The 17,225-nt window shown below is 38.0% G+C and overlaps 1 protein-coding gene across 4 annotated transcripts in view; it reads left to right on the forward strand.

Moving 5' to 3' along the window:
- The window catches only part of FAF1 (Fas associated factor 1), a 558,082-nt gene that overhangs the window by 519,299 nt on the left and 21,558 nt on the right, over positions 1-17,225 (forward strand). For all 4 annotated transcript variants that reach the window (XM_023189044.2, XM_023189048.2, XM_023189038.1 and 1 more), the window contains one exon: positions 4,807-5,022. In XM_023189044.2, the coding sequence (XP_023044812.1) occupies positions 4,807-5,022 (216 nt within the window). The remainder of the gene's footprint in view (positions 1-4,806; positions 5,023-17,225) is intronic.

A 17,225-nucleotide genomic window follows, 5' to 3' on the forward strand; every position in this document is an offset into this window, starting at 1 on the left:
AACTGTTATTTGTACATACTCATAGAAGCCTAGAGGTTATGTGTGTGTATGTATTTATGTATACATCTGTGTGTGTATAAAAGTAAATTAAGGCAGTCTTTGATTCTTATTGTAAGAGACTGTTGTATGTATTATTCTTTCTGTTTAAACAATGTAACTGTGTAGCGACAGTCTTTTGTGGGTGTCTATTTTCACTGCCTAATTTCACTTCAAAAAATAGCCCCATTTCTCATCCCTCAGATATGAATGCTTTAGATAGTCACATATTTTTAGTAGAAAAAGAAGTCCCAGATTAGTTCATATTTCTAACTTATACCAGGTTTCCTTGTTTTATTACAAATCAAAAATAATGCAAATAAACTATATTTGTTGAGCAAATCAAACTGAAGTTTAACACTGTTTACTATGACTCATTTGAGTGTAGGTGTCCTTTAGGTTGTTGTTTTACAACAGTGTTTGCTTACAGGAGGCCCTTGCTCTTAGCCAGTATGTTTGAAACTGAACTACTGATATATTTTTGTTCTTTTTTTGCCAGTAGAACTGTTGGATATTCAAATCTTAAGGTTGCTGCTTTGCCTCATATCTCTTCATTGTTTTCCACGTTGGTCCATTGGTGTGGGATATATGAGGTCTGTTTTCTTTCTGGGGAGAAACCCTGGAGACTGTATACATTGAGGAGCAGACATTGTCTGTACAATGAATGGAGTAATAAGCTACTGTTGTTTATTCTTCTGTAATATAATTGGTTGAATTCAGACAATAGTGTAGCATCTGTTATACTATGCAGGGAAATGTCAAAACAGAAAGCAAGCAGACAGGTGGATTAAAGGGAGAGGAGGAGGGAAAACCAAGAAATATCACGTTCAGTTTTGATTTAAAGTAGGTGAAAAGGAATAATCATGACAAAAATGATAGCACCAAAAACTGTCATATGTTGATCACTGTATTACGTATAGCATGAGGATCAATGCTCAGCATTTGTCACTGAGTGCTGACCAAGTGTCAGCATTTGCTAAGTGGCATCAGGGACAGGGCCAAGATGGCCGATTAAAAGCAGAGGCTCCCATCAAAAAGAACCATAATTAGCGTGTGAATCCTGCACCAGCAACCAAGGTATTCAGGTTCTCTCATCAGAACTGACTAGGCAGCTGGCGTTATCCACGGAGAGGAAGGAAGAGCAGTGTGGTGTGGCGGCCCACCTAAAAACATTCTGCATCTTATAGAAAGATGCTGTGAGGAAGATGTTATTGGCTCTGTTTCTATGAGGAAACTGAAATTCATAAAGACTGTGATTTGCCTAATTCCCAGGATTTGAATGCATGTCTGTCATACCCCAAAACCTATATTTCTAACCATAACATTGCATTTAATTAAAAATTTGTAAACTGCACTGTCAGAAGTCAGAATACTGACTTTAAGGGGAAGTAGTTCCCAGGAAAGGGTATGCTTCTGAGATACTTGATCAGCATTCTGGTTTTACAGATATGTTGATTTTGAAACTTTATCAAGTTGTACACTTAAGATTTGTGCACTTTTTCATATGTATGGTATACTTTAATAAAAACTTTAAAACAATTACAAAATATATGACTTTGAACAGAAAGGATAAAGCTTTATTCAATACAACACTGACTCAAATTTTGAAAAAAGTTTCAAATATGCTTATATAAAATATGCCTGAAAAATTAAGGAAGAATATCTGGGTGATGAAAAAGTTTTGGAAATAAATAGTAGTGATGGTTGTACAACATTGTGAATTTATTTAATGCCACTGAATTGTACACTTAACAATGGTTAAAATATTTTAAAAATTAGTGGATATAAACAATCTTGGTGATGGCTATCTTGATGGTGAATCTACAGATTAGTTTTAATGTTTTTCTTTTAATCTAGTTTTGCAATGAATTTATATTACTTTTGTAATTGGGAAAAATGTTTTATAATCTCAAAGATATGCCTGTAAAGAACCACCACTGTGGCTGGGCGCAGTGGTTCACACCTGTAATCACAGCACTTTGGGAGGCCTAGGCGGATGCATCACTTGAGGTCAGGAGTTTGAGACCAGCCTGGCCAGCATGGCAAAACCCCATCGCTACTAAAAATACAAAAATTAGCCAGGTGTGGTGGCACGCGCCTGTAATCCCAGCTACTCGGGAGGCTGAGGTGGGAGAATTGCTTGAACCTGGGAGATGGAGGTTGCAGAGAGCCGAGATAAACTCCAGCCTAGGTGACAGAGCGAGACTCCATCTCAAAAAAAGAAAAAGAAAAAAAAAAAGAATCACCACTGTTAACTGAGAAATAGATGATCCCATTAACAGTTTAGAAAATGTATATAACTCTAATCCACAGGGGTTTATGCTTAAAAGCAACTTATGGTTTCCCTTTAAGGGACACATGTGGAAAATTAATCTGAACAGTTAATGCAAGGAGGAGTCATACCTCAGAGAAAGGAGAAGTAAGATGTTTAATTCTTAGTTACTAGAAGTAGAGGCTATGAGATTCACATTCTTCTAGCATTTATTGAACACCTACTATGTACCTATACTCATACTAAGCACTTTCACATACATTATTTCAGTTAGCATGTCAGTTTATTCCTTCCCTTCCAAGTGCATATTGAGCATCTACTTTGTACTATGCACTATATTTGGAATAAGAAGTAATACATGCTCCCATGCCATTATGGAGCTTGCAGGCTAGTAAGAAGGCCAGGCATTAAATAAATAACTATGGTACTATATAGTGAATGCTGTAATTGGCATATCAACTAGCATTTTATTTTGATATACACAGGTTAATGCATTCATTTGGTTACTAATATATGATAATGTTACTAAAATAGTTTAATATTTGGAAATATTCGGCTGAAACTCATTGCTGTCACAGAAAACCAATATCAGGTAAACTGCCACTCATGCTGTCAGAAAAAAGGGCAAAAGTGACTGAAAAAAAAGCAAAAATATATTTTTAACTATATTTCTTTTGTCTCCATTTCTGGACATCAATTTCCCCACATAAAAAATGAGAGTATTGGGCTGTTTGACAAATGCAGCCCCTTCCAGATCTGATATTCTGTGTAGATCTCTTCCTTATAAGAAAAGCAACTATCACTGAAGCCTATTATGTGTCAGATGCCATACTGAAAATTTTATATATATTGCCTATATAATTCCCATCTCTCTAAGCCCCTATAAGATAGGTGGTTATTCAGCGCCTCCAGAAGGAAAATAACCTCAGTCATAGGCGAGACTAGCTTTTTCTATACATTGCAGAAATTTTGAATGATTTGAAAAAAATACTTCAGTATTAGAGCCAACCAAATTCACCTGCATGACACAAATTACCTAATTTCTTATCCATACTTGTGTCTGAGCCAAGTTTTTCTGTTGGTTATTTTAAACATTTTTTAACAGATAATTTGCATAGGTCAAAATAGAAAGGCATATATGCAGAAAACACCAGCTGTCACCTCTTCCACCTTGTTTCCCTTACTCTCTGTAGGTTACCATTTTTGTTTCTTTTTATTTGTGTAAGTTTATTACCTCCAAAGAACCAGCTTATTTATTAGCTGACTAGTTATATATTTCTTGTTTTCCTAAATTATTTATTTATACTTTTATTTTATTATCAGCTTTCCTTCCACTTATTTTATTGGGTTTTTTTTTTTTTTTACTAGTTTTTAAATTTTTTTTTGCTCCCAGACACTGATAATTCACTAGCTTTTAAAATCTAATTCTTAATTCACTTATTTTTATTCTTTAATTTATAATGGCATAAGAATGTTAAGGCTATGAATTTCCTCAGAGTACTGCTTTAGATGAATTTCATGGATTCTAACATGAAGTCTTTCTCAGGGTTCTAGACAAAAAAGGTTTTAGTGATTTTTATAGATTCCAGTGTTATTAGGGACCTCAGAGACAATCTCCTAATGGAATGTCACAAATGTGAAACAATGTAATACTAAAACCTGGATTCAAGCCCACACTAGCCATGAGGACTTCCAGCAGTTTACTTCACCTGCTTAAGTCAAATGAAGGGTTTGGTCCATCTGTAGGTCCAGAAATCAATGACTAAGATTTGGCCAAATCCCATAGCGAGTTAGTGGCAAAGCCAGAACTAGGACTGTGGTCTTCTTCTACCAATGAACCTGATATTTGAAGTTCTTTCCATGTTTTAAAACTTTTCTTTTATTGTGGCAAAATATATATACACTAACTTGCCATTCTTAAGTATACAATTCAGTGGCATTAATTGTATTCACAGTATTATCCAACCACCACCACTATTTCCAAAATGTTTTCATCACCCTAAACAGAATTTCCCCATTCCATTTTGACATAAACATAATAATCCAGTATTCTACAAACTCTGCACTTACGTCTACTTGAAAAATGTATTTCTCATATAAATATATTTCTCTGTGTGTGTGTCTTTTCTGAATGTATCTAATAGCTTTAATTCATACCCTAGAAAGGTATCAGTTGGGTATTTGATATGAATGTCTTTGATCACAAATATCTGAACCCTTCAGTTAAAAAAAATGCTTTTTCTGTGTAGTTTCCTATATATTTAATAATATGTGTCATTAAGGTGGAACTTATTTTAATTACTTGCCTATTGGGCTAATATTAAGAAAATGAAAAATACATGATTCTATTTTTCAAGCATTAGGCTTGGCTAATAAATGGGGCAGTGACTTTTCTATGAATTTCTAGAAAGCAGCAGCTTTTTTTCTGGTCTCTTCCTCCCCACTCTCCATAGTCCAGTCCTTCCCACATTTTAACACCTGGTTTTTGCTCTCCCTAGGCCATCCGGCTGTCCTTAGAGCAAGCCCTGCCTCCTGAGCCAAAGGAAGGAAATGCTGAGCCTGTGAGCAAACTGCGGATCCGGACCCCCAGTGGCGAGTTCTTGGAGCGGCGTTTCCTGGCCAGCAGCAAGCTCCAGATTGTCTTTGATTTTGTAGCTTCCAAAGGATTTCCATGGGATGAGTACAAGTTACTGAGCACCTTTCCTAGGAGAGATGTAAGTTCCCATACCTATCGCAGGAAGTATATCCCGGTGGGAGATGTGCCATCATTAAAGCTGAACAAAGTAGTTCAAGAAAAGTCCTATGGTGCAGGCAACTACCAGACATCCAGAAGTCCTTCTTTGTTCTGCACACCACTCTGTCCTTAGCCTTTGGAGAAAGTATGGCTTCCCAGGCCAGCAGACATGTGTACCCAGTAGCCTATGTAAGAAGTTAGGTACAGATCTTCCTTCCTACCTGTTTTCCCTATTCCATCATTCCAGTCTTTGCCAAGGTCTCATCTGTATTCCTCAAATGAGATATATTCTGTAGACCTCAGAATATACCTGAGAATTGTATGTTTAACAGCTTAACAGTTAGATATCAGGGTCAACGAATATAGGTTCACTAAGAATGACTCATGCAAGACAAAGAGTATTTTGTGATTTGATAGTCTTACTATACCCTGGGAAGTTACAGAAGGTGACCTGTATTCACTGTGTGCTTGCATTACAGCACAAATATTTGATAGTCTGTCATAGTATTCTGGGGCAAAGTAGAGAGATATGGATGTGTTAGATTCATTGCTGATTAAATGGTTGCGTCCAAAAAATGTTAACCACCATTTCCTTGTAGGGAACCAAGAGAGTCTGTATTTAATCTTTTATTACTTACCATATTTATTAGCAACCTACATGAAGACTTTATCAGATTTATAGGTTATGAAAAATAAGATTCAAGAAAATCTTAAAATACTGAAACTTACACAAAATGAAGCTGCAGAAATTTTACAGAAACGTGTAGAAATAGATTCCTTTAGTAGAGGTTATGGTTGAATTAAGCTGAATACACGTTAATAACATGTTGTGGCTGCCAACAAAAAAGCTAGCTCCTGTTTTAGAGGTGTAATCCCAACCAGAGGTTAACTTAAGGGTCCTGTTTAACTCTGCACTAAGATAAACTACCCCTGGGTAATGGGTGCACCAAAATCTCACAAATCACCACTAAAGAACTTACTCATGTAACCAAATACCACTTGTTCCCCAAAAACCTATGGAAATAAAAAAAAAATTTTTTTTTAAAAACTACCCCTGAAATAGTCTTTAGGCTTCATGCTGAAAAACGAAGCCTGAAGAAATAGCATGTCTGGAGCAGGGCTGGTAGGAAGGTGAGGGAGCTGCAAATCGTGTCATTTAAGGAACATTACCTCTAAAGAAGGAAGGACCATGGGAGATGTGATTGTTGTCTTCAGCTACTTGAAGGCATGCCTTGTAAAAGAGGGATCTGATTTTTTGAGGCTCCAGGGGCAGAACTGGGACCAATGAGTTGAAAGTTACATGAGACAAATTTGGCATAGTGTAACAAAGCATTTTCTAAGAAAGGAATATGTTGTGTCGTGAAGTGTTAATTTTCCTATCATTGGAGATTACCAAGTACTACTCTTTTCAGCAATAACAGATATATATGGTGAGGGATTCATCCCAGGTATTCCTGCTTGATATGGGATGGGACTTAGACTTGCTTCGCTCTAAAATATACAGTAAATGTTCTGTGATTCCATTATGATCTAGGCATAGTAACCTAGCATACAAAAACCAAGAATTTCATTAAGGCACATCTGAGTCTCTCACATTGGCTGTCAGTTTTGCAGGATAGAGAGAGAAACTAGTAATATCCCCTCTGGGTGGAATGAGGATCTTGCCACTTATTTCTAAGCCCAGGAGACTGTAGTGGAGCCCAGGTGCTGACTATTGTTCCTTTTTTCACTGGCCCTGCCTCCTGCTCCAAGGTCATTCCCTTTATTTGTATATAAGGCACACAAACATGCACAAGGGAACACAGGCCTGCATATGTTCTTACCACTACCTTAACTTCTGTCACTGAAGTTGAACTCTCAGTGTGTGAACATTTAACAAAGAACCCTTATCAAAGGGTTCAAGATCAGCCTGGTTCTCATACTTTATGTTCTGTGATGAAAATCTCACCTCAGAGAACTTAAGAAACTTAGAGCTAAGTTTGCCCTTCCCAACCCTTAGTTTTAAGTCACTCCCTTTCTGAATGGGTCTCATCTTTAAAAATGGAAGTACTGGAAGAAATAGACTTTCTGCATTTTAAAATTAAACTTTTTCTTTCAAATTAATTTTTAAAGCTTATTACTGACAGGGATGGGGTGAAAATATCTTAAAAGGAGCTAGGCTTTTTGATCACTATTAAGAACCTCTTTCCACAGGGTGAAACTCTGAACTGTGGAAAGTTGCTGTTGAAAGGAAACTGGGGAGATGTGATGTGAAATGCAGAGTGTTCTTGGGCCTGTGACTATCTCCCTGCAGTTGCCAGCATAGTGCTTCATACATAGGCATCAGTAACTGTTGTTGAATGTTAATAACCTCGGACTCCCCTAATCTCTGGTTCCAGAATGAACAGAGAGGCTGGTCCAAATGAGAACAGATGCTCTAGGCCCACCCAGATTCCAGACTTAAACTAAGAAAGCCCACCCAAGACTCTTTAGGCCTCCTAGAGCCAGGGGTGGGGTGAGAGTTAAAGGCCCTTCATTCTTCTCTGAATTCTCTTTCAAGTCAAATGACTAGTGTTTTTGCAAGGCTATTCTGTAACAGCCATCTGTGTGTCCTAGGATTAGGATCTAATTTGTAAAAGTCATCTTAAATTACAGCCAAACTAAAGACTGTTAAAAAGCACATCTTAAGGCCTTGCCTTTTTAATAACAAATAATATAAGCCTTAACTCTAGGAGTCTTAATTGTGTCTTCAGCCTTTTCTCCACAAAGCAGAGACTGGTTTCTCAGCAGAGGAACCAGTTAAGTGGTCTTCTGTACCTCCCATGCCTGCCACCCACCCCCAACCAAAACAATACTTCATGTTAAGATTTCTCAGCTGTCTAACCATTTACTAAATGTCTGCTGAGCATACTTCCCTGAACTGAACACTGTAGGACAACTAAAGTAGCCGCAGACATAGGCCTTCCCCAGAAACGCTGATTCAAGTTGTGGAAGCAATGAGTTACTTGGTTTTGGGGGGGGTGTGTGTGTGTGTGTGTGTGTTTTCCCCAATTTTGTTAATAACAGTTACCAAGAGAAGGAGTAGTATTTATTTCCAGAGCTCTACCTCTTGGACATGTTAGAGCCATGTGAACATCAGTGGTCCAATTTGCCTTACTTGGGCATTGCCTTGGAAATGAGGTAGTTGAGTCCTAAAAGCTGTATAATGACACTCACCCTACTACTACTCCTATAGGCCAACTCCTGTCTCTGAGTTAGAGTAAGGGACTGCTGCCAGCTCCCCCAGTTCCCCTCCAGACCTACAGTAGCCCAGACATAGGCCCTTCCCAGAAAAGCTGATTATCACTCATGCCACTCAGTAAGAGGTTGTCAGTATCCCCCGGCCTTCCTCTTCTGTGCCACTTCCTTATCTTCCCTTTTCTCTCCTCCTTCCTTTTCTACCCCTTCCCTTTTTTCCAATCCTATTTTACCTGTTTTATCTTCTGCCCCATCTTTCCATTCTTCCCTTCTCCTTATTTCTTTATCCCACAACTCTTCTTTCTGCCTCCTTTTTTTCTATTTTTTGCCTACCCATATCCACATCCCTCAGAGGAGCTCTATCTACGATTGGAAAGTGAGATCTTTCAATTTATAAAATGACTGGAAAGCACTAGGAAAGGAGGATGAGGAATGGCAAGTGAGCTCTAAGAGTCCACTGACAGCCCATGTGTATTGCCACTGATATAATCACACAGCCCCCGTTCTAGCCTAGAGAACATGCCTTTTTCTAGATCTATAGATATGAATCCCCAAACAGACAGACATGCATTCAGGAATAAACTGTTTTCTTATATATCTAAAACAAAGTAATGAGGGAATTTATATTTTTCCCCAGCTTTCTAGGTTTTTTTCTCTGTAACTATAACTCGTAATTTTTGTTTCTCCCTCTAAGACTTAAATGAACAGGAGAATGAGTGTAAACAAGCTCCAGCAGGGTTTTTCTAGAGTAGACCTTCAGTAAAGTTTTGTTTAAATGTACTGGGGGAAAAGCCTTTCAAATTTGGGGTATACAAATTCCTTTCTCTGTCACCCATCCACTTGTATTATGCTAAGCACCAAGCTAAACACTACAAACACAGTGAAGAAAAATAATGGCATAGATCTAACCCTTGTAGAATTTACAGTCTGAATCCAGAAGCTACAGCTAGATGAAGTTTGACTTGACTTCATCCATAACACGTGGATACTATTTGCCACCATAAGGAGATAGAAGAAATTTAATTCGCATTTAATTCATGTATTTGTTCTCTCATTATAGCAAAACATTTGCTGTGCAACCTCTCTGTTTCAGCCTTCATACCAGATGCTGGTGATACAGAAAATTTAAAAAAAAATTGTTGCTGACCTTGAAGAGTTCACATTATAGTAAAAACACACATCTAAAGCAAATTGCATTACAAATTACACCCACAGTTAGAAGGATAAGTAATTTCAGCCAGCAGTGATAAGGGAAAGTATTACAAAGGAAGTGAATTTTACCTGATCCTTGCACAGAGAGATGTTCAGTGAGTGAAAGCAGAATAGCAAAGTCAGAAGTAAATGTTTCAGTGGTAATTAGTCTTGCATGTGCATCCCACTCCATCATACTGAACACTGGACAATTACTTGACCCTGCCGAACTTTCATTTCTTCATCTTTGAAAGAGAAATGATAGTATCTGAGACGGTCGTGGTAAGACTTATATAAAGTGAATATAAATTACTATATTCATAGCACATAAAACAGTATCTGCCATAATAATCCTAAATAGAGAGAGGCAGAAGAGGTGGGAAGGGCTTACAGTTAAAGAAAACATGGCAGCAGTGAATCCTTTCTCTAGAACAGTGATGGATATATCAAATTTGAGTTACAAATATCTTGCTGTAACCCAGGCTTAAGAATATATCATTGAAATCTTGCAAATATCTGATATTTGCAAAGGATCTGAGAGATATGAAGGCCAATGCTGCCACATTACTGATGGGAGAATGAAAGCCTAGTAAAATTAAGCACTTAAGTCACTTGAACAATTGTAAAAACAGAGCTGATGGTGACATCCAAGTTTTCTTATGATCATTGCTTTTTGAGATTATTGAGTCCTTTTAAAAAACTTAATAAATTATAGAGTTTCACTTTAAAATTAGAGTCATAGAACTAGAAAAATCAACATTAGAGACCACCTAATAAATGCAATAAATTACAGCTGCAAGCACCAGTGTTTTAAAATATTTTGTACTTCAACAACCTTCATATGGTAATACCTCTAATATTGCAGTGGGATTGATTTTCAATTTATATTAGACTTTTATTTTTTTAAAAAACAAGAGCCAGAAGAAAAAACTTTAATACCATTGAACGACTGTATCTTAAAAGCTTTGTTCTCAAAATAAACCAAGATGAAGCATCTGATGTTAAAGGTCCTACTGCTGAGCTTGTTCCATTCCCCTCAGGTATTTCATATCACTATATCTGGTTATTTGAAAACGTTCAGTATCCCTAAATAATCAAGATTCAGATAAAAAGAACTATGATCATGTAATGGAACACAGTATCTAGACGATCGCAATATTAATTTTGCCTCTAAACTTCTCTCAAATCTGTTCTTTTCTTCTCTTTCCCTCTATACCACTGCCCAAGTTGTCATAGCCCAAGTTAAACCTATGGCTTCCTAATTCATCTCCCTGCCTCCGGTTTTGCCTCCCCACATCTATCCTCCCCACTGTCTCTTGAGTTATTTTTTTAAACGACTTTGATGATCTCTCTCTCTCTCTCTCTCTCCTGCTTAAAAGCCTCCAGTGGTTCTAATAGCCTACAGAAAAAGTCCAAACTCCTTATCATGGCATACAAAATCTTCAAAGTTTCATACCATCTCCTTTTCCTGCTCAGTTCTCACTTCTTCTGATTACCTCCTCGCCACATGCATCTCACCATTAAACCACAATAAACTGCTTGACTGAAAGAAGCAAGAGACCTCACTAAGGTACAAAATACATTCACATAGTTATCCCACTCCTCTTCTGTCAGCTTTGGGAGATACGAAGACAGGTGTGGTGTTAGTATCATTCAGCAATGGTGAATATGAGGTCTTGAGGTGAAGTTACTTGCTTGAGAGTATACATTCAGTTAATTAATGACCACTGAGGACTGCAGCCCAGACCTCTGGATTGCCTTATTTTCAAAAGTTATGTTGTGAAGAAAAATGGTCCTGGATTATTCAACAGGACTCCTGAATTTTTAGGTAGAAGTCATTTGGTAAAAACTGTTTACAAAATATTTACAACATTCAAAAAAAAGTAAACAGCAAAAGATTTAAGAGACTAATACAGGTGCTGCTTAAATAGGTCTGTATATGAAACTCTAATCTGACACAACAGCAACCTAATTAAAGGGAAAAATACTAGCAAGGGCAGTTTATATTTCTTTAGGTTATTCATTTTGTTTAAGAAATTTATTTATTTTTTTTTATTTTTTTATTTTTTTTACATTTCAAGATTTTAATTCTCTTCAGTCAGTCTATTTTTGATTTTTTCATGGGGGCTTATGTTATATAAGATCATAAAAAGAGAGCTGTTTCCCTACCAGGCAATTCAAGTCCCTACCCTAATCCTATACAAGTGACTCCAAACATTTTATCAAAATAAATCTTTTTAAACAAATGACAGTTTAAAAACAAATCAAAATACCTCAGTAGCTTTTAACCAAACTCTAACTTTATTTGTGTAAACAATGATTAATATTCACCTCTTTCTGATTAAGTCATTTCCTATTCAAACTAGAGCACGAACTATTTCACACTTGAAATTCTTATCCCATAGGCAACTGCCATGGCTTGAATTGTGTCCCCTACCAACTTTTTTTTTTAATTTTTATTTATTTATTTATTTTTTGTTATACTTTAAGTTCTAGGGTACATGTGCATAATGTGCAGGTTTGTTACATATGTATACCTGTGCCATGTTGCTGTGCTGCACCCATCAACTCATCAGCACCCATCAATTCATCATTTATATCAGGTATAACTCCCCAGTGCAATCCCTCCCCCCTCTCCCCTCCCCATGATAGGCCCCAGTGGGTGACGTTCCCCTTCCCGAGTCCAAGTGAACTCATTGTTCAGTTCCCACCTATGAGTGAGAACATGCAGTGTTTGGTTTTCTCTTCTTGTGATAGTTTGCTAAGAATGATGGTTTCCAGCTGCATCCATGTCCCTACAAAGGACGCAAACTCATCCTTTTTTATGGCTGCATAGTATTCCATGGTGTATATGTGCCACATTTTTTTTTAATTGTGAGTTTTAAATTTTTTAAATTTTAATTGTTGGCCGAGTGCTCATGCCTGTAATCCCAACACTTTGGAAGGCTGAAGCAGGCGGATCACTTAAGGTCAGGAGTTCAAGACCAACCTGGCCAATGTGATGAAACCCTGCCTCTACTAAAAAAGACAAAACTTAGGCCAGGCATGGTGGCTCATGCCTGTAATCCCAGCACTTTGGGAAGCCAAGGCAGGTGGATCACGAGGTCAGGAGTTCAAGACCAGCCTGGGCAAGATGGTGAAATCTCGTCTCTACTAAAAATACAAAAAATTAGCCGGGCACGGTGGCAGGCGCCTGTAATCCCAGCTACTCGGGAGGCTGAGGCAGGAGAATCACTTGAACTCGGAGGGTGAAGGTTGCAGTGAGCTGAGATCGCACCACTGCACTCCAGCCTGGTGAGAGAGTGAGACCTTGTCTCAAAAAGAAAAAAAAGAAAAATATTTTCAATGTGTAAATGAAGCTCGGCGTTACATATTTGGAAAGATTTTATCATCTCTGATTCCTTCATTTCGCCTTGTAATTCCTATTTCTGGGTCACTGCCAGATGCTGGTAAAATATACGCTTAGTTGTATTCCACACCTGATTTATCCAATACAGTTTTATTTTGCCAGCCTCTCTGCTTAGTGCCAAGGAATAAGGCATGGTCCCACATTTAAGAATATTTCAGCCTCTCATACAAACAGTCCTCATACTGCAGTTCATGCAGTGGGTCCAAAGAATAGTCAAGCAAAAGGAGCAATAGATCCCTGCTGGCTTGGGTAACCAAGAGAAGTTGTGTAAAAGAGATAGCAGTTGAACAAAACTGAGGTAGATAGGATTTTTTGGTAGGTTGCTAAGAGGAATACATTCTGCAGCAGTGAGGACAGCTTGAGGTAAAAGGGCTAATGTTGAAAAGCACAAAGCCATGACCAGACTGGCTGAAACGAGGGGGCTTTGTCTAACAAAGTCCTGAGAAAAGGCTGAAGGAGGTTTGGGGATAGGATATATAAAACCTGGAATACCAGGAGAAGGAGCTTGGCTTTATTCCAGGTAAAATTTATGGAGTAACAGAATGATATAATCATCTATTATTATCATCACAGTAAGAATAATAACACATACATTATTCCATAATTTACAAATTTACATTACCTGGCACACAGCAGGTTCTCAATACATGTCAGTCCTTTGATCTCTTTCTGCTGGCATTATCTAATTGCTCTCATCCAGTCTTGTGGCAATAAATATAATATACACAGTTACAACTCACAAATATATATATCCAGTCTAAATTCTCTCTTCAACTCCAAACATTTCTACATACAGCTGTCTTACTCAGTATCTCCACTTTGCATCCAGTAGGCATCTCACATGAAACATAGTCAAAACTGAATTCCTGATTCCTACTCTCCCCCAAAACCTGCTCCTCCCATAGTCTTCCTTATCTGATTAAATGGCAGCTTCATTCTTTTTGTTCAGGCAAGAAACCTTAAGAGTTATCCTTGACTCCTCTTTCTCTCCTTTCTCCATCCAACTCATAGCAAAATCTGTTGGTTTTACTTTCAAAGTATACCCAGAATCTACTTCTCAGTACCTCTACAACTGAACCCTAGCCCAAGCCACTATAATCTATTATCCAAATTATTATAATGATGTCCTACTGGCCTCTGCCTCCATCTGTGATTCCCTTCAATCTTGTTTTCAAAAAAGACAGTGATTTTTTTTTAATAAGGCAAATTATGTCACTTCTCTTTTCGAACCCTGTAATAGCTCCCCATCAGTTCAGAATGAAAGGCCTTTATTGATCTTACTTGCTGGCATTTCTCTGACCCCTCTCCCACTCAGTCATTTCCATTTACCTTGGCATCTTTGCTATTTGTACAACACCATGAAACATGTTCCTACTTCAGGGCCTTGCATTTGCACTTTCTTCTACTGAAATAGTCTTCCTCTAGATAGTGCTTATGCCCTCACTTCCTTCAGGTATCTGCTCAAATACTGCCTTTTTTGAGGCTTTTGCCGACCAACCCATATAAAGTAATAGTCTTCCTTCCCTCCCCTCTCTGCCCTACCTTCCCCACCCTGCCAGACTGACAACCCCTATTTCTCTCATCCTGCTCTCTTTTTCTCCACTGAACTGTTCACTATCTGACATAATAGGTATATAGTTGTTTATTGTCTCCCTGCTACTAGAATAAAAGCTCTTAGAGGGCAAGAACTTTATTTGTTAACTAATACATTCCTGGCACCTAGGTCAGTACCTGAAACCTAACTGATGCTCAGTAAATACCTGTTGAATGAATGAATGAATGAATGATGCAAATGAACAAACAGCCTGTGAAATAATAATAATGCTGTCTTCTATTTATTGAGTTCCCCTTATATGTTCCCATTATATGTTAAAGTGCTAGGCACTTTACAGGTATCATGTAATTGAATTCTTACAACAACCCTATGAGATTGGGGGTATCCTTACTTTATGGTTAAGAAATCAAAAGCTCAAAGAAGCAGATTTCAAACTCATGTCCAAAACCTTATAGCTTTAAAACTGAAACTGTAAATTAAGTGTTTTAACCAAGGTCACATAGCCAAGCAGTGGCAGAGCTGGCACTTAAATGTGACCGTAGTGATTCTTTCTGTTATATCTCACTAGTAACCTGGAAAGATGAATTGACGTGGAATAAAGACTGAAGCCATAAGAATAATTAAGGATGTTGTAGTCTTTAAAATGAGATGATAGAAATACCACCAGGCAGGGGAAGATTGGAGAGATGTTTGGATGTAAAAGTTACCAGTGCCTAGACTAAGTATTTGGTAAATGGCCCATAGATTCTCCTGTCCTCTCTATACTTGGAGTCAGACAGATCTTTGTTCTAATACTGGCACTTCCACCTATTAGCTGAGGTGCTCTGAGTACATCATTTCTCTTTTCTGTATTTCAGCTACTTCATCTTTCAAGAGAGGATAACGTCATGTGTCCTCACAGATAAATTGTGATGATAAGATCAAAAGTGATAATGAAAATACTTGGTAACTGGCAGAGGGCCATGCCATTTGAGTTGGTAATGGCTAAACTTCTTTAATCCATGTCCCAAAAGTCACTACTTTTGACCTGTCTCTAGCCTTTTAAAAAATAAGTTTTTAGACACATTCTTCATTCTTAATATGACAGTGACTTGCACTTTGCCAGTTGCATTATAACAGACTCTTCCTTGGAAGAAAATTCGCTCTTTATTGCAGTCCCCTTAGTAAAATGCAGTAAAAATGTGTTCTGAGCCTTGGCAATCATGACAGGGAGACAGCATGATGATATAATACAAAGAACCAACTATTAGGGGGGCCTTGGGCAAGTCACATAACCACACTAAACTGGTTCTTTTACCTGTAAAAGTCAGATAATAATAACCACCTTTGTGCTGGTTATAAGAATTAAGTGAAGGCCAGGTGCAGTGGCTCATGCCTATAATCTCAACTCTTTGGGAGGCCAAGGCAGGAGGATTGCTTGGGCCCAGGAGTTAAAGACCAGCCTGGGCAACAGAGAGAGGCCACCCCATCTCTATAAAAAATGAAAATTTAAAAATAAAGAATTAAGTGAGGTAATGTGAGGACACAGACATGGCACATGGTGCATTCAAGACATGTGAAGCCTTAAGATATGTAGACCTTGTGCTGGGAAAGAATAGCACAGCTCACCAACTAGACATACCCCTGAGTGTATAGGATGACACCACACCATCTCACTTTCACTCCTACTTTCCTAAGGAAGCATAGTCTCTCTTCTCTCCACATTACTTTTTTCCACAAAGCAAAATCCTTTCAGCTAGGGTTACATGGAAATGTGACCAAACATCTAAGAAGTTTTCAGTGACTTTTTGTTGGTAGAATTTTCTGCCTAGTTTTAAGAACAGTTGGGCCTGAGCCTTCCAAGAGGTGGTGGATCTCCGATGTGAAAGTTTTCTTTGAAATTTTTATGGCTGATTTCAGGACCTCTTCAGTTTTTACAGCCTTTTCCAGCTTTCAGTCAGAGGAATTAACAATTATTAATGTTCTGTTCCATGCCAGACCTTGTGCAGACATTTCAGAAAGTATTCTCTCATTTAATTTTCATTCAACCCTAAAGCATAGATAGTAGTCCTATTTTACAGGTTAGACAACTGGGGTTAAGAGATGTTAAGTGATATTTCCAGCACCACACACATAGTAACTGATATAATTGGGATTCTAACCTCCAAAGTCTATGCTCTTTACCCTAAACAAAACATTTTCATATAATGTGTTGGGGGTCCCCCAAGACTATCTCTACATTCAATGATTTCCTAGGAAGACTCATAGGACTCAGCATATAATCACACTTGTGGTTATGAGTTGTTACAGCAAAAGGTTACAAAGCAAAACCATCAAAGAGAAAAGGTACATGGGCAAAGTCCAGGGGAAACCAGGCACAACCTTCCAAGGGTCCTCTCTCGATGGAATCGTAGAGGACATGCTTAATTACCCCCAGCAATGATTTGAGACAACACATATGAAATGTTGCTAACCAAGGAAGCTTATAGGGACTCTGTGCCCAGGGTTTTTATTGGGGGCTGACCACACAGGTACACTCTGCCAGACATATACCAAAATGCCAGACTCCCAGAAGGAAAGCAAGTGTTCCTCATAAACTATGTTGTTTGCACAAACAGTTTAGGCATAATGAGCCACTCTTATCAGTTCTGGGAATAATGGTAACCCTTCTCAAACCCAAGTTTCTAGTTGCCAACCTTGTAAGCAGGCCTTTCAAACACTAGCAGTCCTGCTGTGTTAAGCCTTCTCTGAACATATAACTTTGTTTTCTAAGATATTTATGTCTCAAATTCACTTCTGGAGTTTACTGCTAGATATGTAAGGGGACCTCTGT

Source organism: Piliocolobus tephrosceles, chromosome 1 (genome assembly GCF_002776525.5).
Source record: "Piliocolobus tephrosceles isolate RC106 chromosome 1, ASM277652v3, whole genome shotgun sequence".
NCBI lineage: Eukaryota > Metazoa > Chordata > Mammalia > Primates > Cercopithecidae > Piliocolobus > Piliocolobus tephrosceles.